This window comes from Arachis ipaensis, chromosome B01 (assembly GCF_000816755.2).
Source record: "Arachis ipaensis cultivar K30076 chromosome B01, Araip1.1, whole genome shotgun sequence".
NCBI lineage: Eukaryota > Viridiplantae > Streptophyta > Magnoliopsida > Fabales > Fabaceae > Arachis > Arachis ipaensis.
Genome location: NC_029785.2, coordinates 3,668,477 through 3,674,544, shown reverse-complemented (window position 1 = coordinate 3,674,544; position 6,068 = coordinate 3,668,477). Strand labels below are relative to the sequence as shown.

General features: G+C 31.5%; 1 protein-coding gene across 1 annotated transcript; it reads left to right on the top strand.

The window, feature by feature from the left end:
• Positions 385–3,891, top strand: LOC107644491 (LOB domain-containing protein 12-like). Its single transcript, XM_016348361.2, has 3 exons — positions 385–841; positions 1,117–1,534; positions 3,791–3,891. The coding sequence occupies exons 1-3, from the start codon at positions 686–688 to the stop codon at positions 3,889–3,891; spliced, it is 675 nt and encodes a 224-aa protein (XP_016203847.1). The 5' UTR covers positions 385–685.

Sequence of the window (6,068 nt, the reverse complement as noted above, 5' to 3'; positions counted from 1 at the left end):
CAAACGCATTTTACAATAATATAAGAATATATATTATATGTTCATATAAAATAAAATATATTTACATAATTGCATTAATAGGAAATACAAATTAAATCTTATATATATAGAATAGAAAGTTTAAGAGTCAAATGTGTACGTGAAAACTACACAAGTGCATGGATTGCCAACCTATCACGCGCCTTGGGCAGTGTTTGACCACCGCCTAGGAACTTAATTAGTTATATTATATAACCCCTTGAATTCATTATTTGCCCTTCCCTCTTTGACTTTATTGCTCCCTTAAGTACCTTGTAAATGCCTCAAATACCGTTGTCTAAACTTGTAATTTTAACATGTGAACAACATTTTTATAAATGGTCTTCATGGGAAGAAGTGGTTTCTATATTTCTTCCTTAGTACATCAACTCCATATTTATTTATATTTATTGACAAATAAATTCATGGTTTCACAAGAAGTGCATGTGCCTCTAGTGATGCTACACACTCTAGGCAGCGCAAAGGGACTTTAATCTCACCGTCCATTATATATATATATATATTATAAATAAGGGATTTTAAGTTCAATCTCTTAAATACCAAGCTTCATTGTGCTGTGTTTCACGTTATTACTACTCTTCATATACATATACATCAAATGAGACAATAACAAAATCAAAAAGGACAATCTTTAATTTGTTTCCAAATGGGGGGTTCCTCACCTTGTGCTTCTTGCAAATTGTTGAGGCGGCGTTGCACCAAAGAATGCATCTTTGCTCCTTATTTTCCTTCTGATGATCCTCGCAAGTTTGCCATTGTGCACAAAGTCTTTGGCGCTAGCAATGTCAGCAAAATGCTTCAGGTACCTCTCTCCAACTCTTTCTTACCTTCTTTTTTTCATCCATCAAATCTTTTAGATATACATATAAACAAATATTTCAAATTAATTCTTCAATGTGTCTAAAGCTTAGCATATAGAAAATTTGCCAATTATTGATGGGAATATATGGATATGCCTACTTAAGAAGTTGTGTATAATGTTAATAAATAACTAGCATCCATCTATTATTGTTCTTTGATTATTGTGCAATAAGGTTAAGAATTTATTATTTATTAAATTGATGTATGTATGTATAGGAACTTCCAATTGATCAAAGAGGAGATGCTGTAAGCAGTTTAGTTTATGAGGCAACTGCAAGGGTGAGAGACCCTGTGTATGGTTGTGTTGGAGCAATATCATACCTTCAAAATCAAGTTACACAATTGCAAATGCAACTTGCAGTGGCTCAGGCAGAGATTCTAAGCATCCATCAGATGCAACAAGACCCTTCTAATAACAATACTACCTTATTACCAAGTCAATTATTAGATCAAGATTATAGTGAAAAGTTTCTGCTCCTATCATCAGCTGAAAACAATAACAACTATGACTTTCTTCCCCAATATCTTAGCTTCGCTTCTTCTTCTTCTTCTTCTTCAAATGTATTCCAAGACTCTGAGCCTCTTAAGAGAGATAACTGCATGCTTGTTTATGTTTATCATGTTAGAGAGACACGTATAGGGAGATGGGGCCCGAAAAGAAAGACAAAAGAGAAAATTTTTAACAAGGGAGAAATTTTGGTTTATATATATCATAATTTTGGTCTATATAATTTTTAGTCAGTAAAATTTTAGATGTTTCTATTTTATTTCTTACCCATTAATTATTTGTTGGGAGCTACTTAAATAAATATGTCAAAAACATCTTTTTTTAATATATTTTTTAAAAATTAAAAATTTAACACATATAATCAATTAAATTGTATTATTTTTATTAAAATTAGACTAGACAAATCAGTTTAACAAAAAAATTAATAAATTAAATATTCCTATCATATATATATATATTTTGAAAACTTTAAATTCTATTCCTATTGAAAAAAAATGGTTAGAATTTAAAATTATCAAAATTAATATATATAATAAGAGTATTTTAGTCATTTTATATAATAAGGATATTGTAGTTATTTTTATAAAAAATAACATTAATTTAGACAGATTCAAAATTTGATTTACTATTTTTCGATTAAATTAATTTATCTGACCTAATTTTGACAAAAATAACATAATTTAAGTGATTATATGTGTTAAATTTTAATTATTAAAAAATATCTTTAAAAAAAAAGACGTTTTCTGCATTTTATAGGAGCATCCTCTCCTCTTATTGTTGATGCAGCAAGATGTAAAATTAAAAAAGAAATTGTATTGAACCAAAATAAAATACCAAAAGAAAAACTTTATAAGAATAAAAGATTTATTGAAGCTTATATATTATTTATAAAGAATTAATGTAAGTATTATTTAATGAGCATCATGTGCAGATATTATTATAACATAAATCAAGAACATGAATGTTTAATGACAGGAAAAGAGTAGGAAAAAAGAAAATGATAAAATAGAAGAATCAGGATGTACGGGTCAAATTCTGCATGTGAGATTTGGCTTACACAGATGAGGATAATTATATTTACAATAACAAATCATGTTCCATGTCTTATTTTGCACAAATGTTCCTTCGACCCTACTTGAAATCATCGTATTCACATTGATACATAGTAAACATATACCTTTTCTGAAGGAAACTTTGATTCTTAATTAAGATATGTCTGGTAATTGAAAGATAAAAATAGGATAGAAATTGTCACAAATATGAGAGAACGAGTGAGAGAAAGAGCAAGAGATAAGAGGTGGAAAATACAGGTTGGGTTAGAATTAGGAACATGCCTGTAAAAGATTTTAACATTTAAAATTGAGAAGAGTACGAACGGTTGAAAAATAAAATTTTTTTCATGTTTATTGATAATTTTTTTGAAGATATTTTGAAGAATGAATTATTCTATCAATTCAATTAGACTGAAAGCATTAATAATATCTATTTATTATAAAACAAAAAAGTGGTAATATGTATGTTTTTGTGTTTGTCCAATACACAACAAAAAGTGGGATTCTGAAGACTATAGCAAAAATGAATCATATAAGGTTGAGAGGGAAGATTGTGTACGTAGAGAAGCGAAGTATAGAAGGACAACTAAGACAAAGGTCTGAAAAATAGCTCAGAAAAGAGGTGATAGTCGGAACAAGACAAATTCTCAACCTCATTAAGGAGATAACCAAAGGCAGGTAGAGAAACTAACGAGCCACCAAAAAGAACCAGACTTACATGGAAATGGGTGGACGAAAAAAGTGAAAGTATCGGTGGTGAAAGAGAATCTAGACTGGCTGTAGAGAAGTCTGGTCAGCGGTACGACAAAGGCAATTGATTTTAGTTCCTTGAAGGAGATGATTAGAAAAAAACTGCCTCAAATTGTCCAAGTACGAGAACTAGAAGCTTATAAAGTTTTTTTTTTTACTTTTGATTCTGTATTGAATACAGAAGAAGCATATACGTTTAAAATGAATAGTCTCTTGCAATTCTTTCATAGTGTATAGAGATGGGATAAGACGGAGCGATGTGAAAGTCGAAGAGTGTGGTTAGAATGTTACGGAGTTCCGTTACATGTGTGGTCAGCAGATACCTTTAATATGTTAGGAGGCCAATGGAGGGAAGTAGTCGGTTGTGACAAAGTAATAGAATCGTGCATGTCTTTTGGTGTTGGACGAGTGCAAATTGATACTTGTATCATGGATATGATTAATGAATGAGTCCATATCACAGTAAGTATTAGTGGATTCAATGTGCTAGTGAAAGAAGTGAGACAGAAGACTTTTGGATTGAATTGTTACGAAGAAGCTAATGAAAAAAGTAACTATAGCTGTGAACAATGAAGAACAGTTGTAGAAAGAGAGTATGCAGATACGAGTTTAAGAAGTGCACGGGCTACGAAACCGACGGTTTTCAACGACCAGGTAACCGATGTGGTGATGGGGAGCTAAAGAAGACAGAGAAGATAAGGGTAGGTTGATAATTTCTGAAATTATTTTGAATGAGTTGATTAATGATCATTCAAAATAAAAATCAGATAACAACAGTAACATATCAACCAATTTATGAAAAAATTGAAGGGAGAGTGACTTGTGTGGGATGTGGTTATATTAATTATGAAGCTGACTTTGAAAATATAATTACATGGGTTTATAAAGGTAATTCTAATGGGCTGGAAAGGAGGGACAAAGGGAATAAAAAAAAGTTCTTTGTAGGTTTGGTGCTAGGTCCAACAATTTAAGGATGTCCAAAAAAAATAGAGAAGGATCCTTGAACCCGGTTTTCTCAATCAACCGGTTCGGTGATGTTAGGTTGGGTCTAGAATCCGAGTCAGACTTGATGGAAATGGAGCACAACTTCCATGATAGAAATGAGAACGTTAGGAAAAGGTCTACGACAAGTGTGCAGAAAGTTGCATCAGTGATACTTGCGCTGAAGATCGGTGCAGAGGTGATCGAGGGAGGCCGAATTGGTGTTGAAGGAGGGAAGCTAAAAACTAACTACGGCAGAGGAGGCTTAATGTGGCAAGGGAGATGCGCAACCCTGACGCCACCTATGTTAGGTCGTGAGATCGAGGAGGAGTTGGTGGCGGAGAACCAAGCCACTACTCTCCCGACGGTGAGATTGAATGAAGGGACTGGTGGGTTGAATATGTATGTTGATGATGATGGTATGGAAGACATTGATAAAGAAACGGGTGATAGAGATGACACGGTGATTGATAGTTGTATGAATTTCGGTACAAAGGGAATAACATTGACAAAGGGAGAGGGGGATCTGTCGGAACACGATGAAGAAGTAGTTGGAAAGAAGGTTGTTGATGATGGTGATTCGGACAAGAATAGGAAGTAAGGGGAAACTTGAGATTTTGCATTGGAATCAGGTGCAATTTTATACAATGAAAAAGATGATATGATCATGGCTATTCTCGAAGCACAAAATGAAAAAATTGCTCAAAAAAGAAAATTGGCAAAACAGAAAAAAGAAGCAAGACGCTGTAGACCCAAAGATAAAAAAAATGTGTGTAATAATTTATTAAAATAATTTTGTTCTTGGAATGTTAGGGGATTGAGGAGAGATGAAAAATTGAGCATGGTAAAAAATAAAAAAAAAATTTAAATTGAATATGTTAGGCTTGTTTGAGGCTAAAAGGCAGGTAGTGACGAAGTTTGATGTAATAAGAATTTGGAGGAGTGATGTTGCGAGATGGGAATATGTTGCGTTCGAAGGTGTTTCGGGTGATTTGCTGTTAATTTGTGATAAAATAATGTTTAAAATGAGTCGCTGTCATAAAAGAGAGCGAGAGCGTGTGTTGAAGGGATCTTATTAAAAATAATTTTAATTTATTTTCTTTGGTGTACGAGGCTCATACAAGAGAAGAAAAACTTGCTGTAAGGAAGGAATTAAGTTATATAGCAGTGTATGTTAGTCTCCTATATAGGAGATTTCAACAAAATTGTGTAGGTGGAGGAGAGAAATGATGCTGTTAGATTAATAGCGACTATGAACGATTCTAAGAATTGGTTACAAGATATGTAATTGGTGGACTTCCACTTAGCGATCCAAAATTTACATGGTTTTGACCGATCTTACAGAATTTTAGTAAATTTAGAGTGACAGAATATGTTTTAACAAGTACAAAATTAGAAGTACACTATAAAAAGGTGGAGGATAAAAAATAATTGATGAGCTCTCTTTTATATTTTTTTGTTGTTTTTTTTTATTTTTTTATTTGTTGTTATTTTTGTTCTATTTATTGTGTTGAACTCTTTTATTAAAAAAAAGTTATCATAAATAAATTTTACATGACATTTTATATATTAAATTTATTCATAAAAATTTTATCTCAGCAGTTTAATTACCGCAACTATTTATTGTTTCAAGAAAAAAAAAGTTAAAAGGGAAAAGAGGAGGAGATATATGTTATGCCTGGTTTAACTGGTTTTTTAGGTTCTATTTGCAAAGTACAGCTACAATTACAATTAAATTATATTATAGGATAAAGTATTGTTTTCTTTCTTAACATTAGAGTAAATTTTAATTTAATTTTTAATATTTTAATCATCTTATTTTTATTTTAAAATATTTAAAATTACATTAATATTATTTTACTACTGTCAAATTTTTT

What these genes read in the sequence shown, in the direction of transcription:
- LOC107644491 (XM_016348361.2), top strand. Translation starts at nt 686, where the DNA reads ATGGGGGGTTCCTCACCTTGTGCTTCTTGCAAATTGTTGAGGCGGCGT. An exon ending in ATGTCAGCAAAATGCTTCAG is followed by an intron (nt 842 to 1,116) that starts GTACCTCTCTCC and finishes ATGTATGTATAG; the next exon opens with GAACTTCCAATTGATCAAAG. An exon ending in TTATCATGTTAGAGAGACAC is followed by an intron (nt 1,535 to 3,790) that starts GTATAGGGAGAT and finishes AATGAAGAACAG; the next exon opens with TTGTAGAAAGAGAGTATGCA.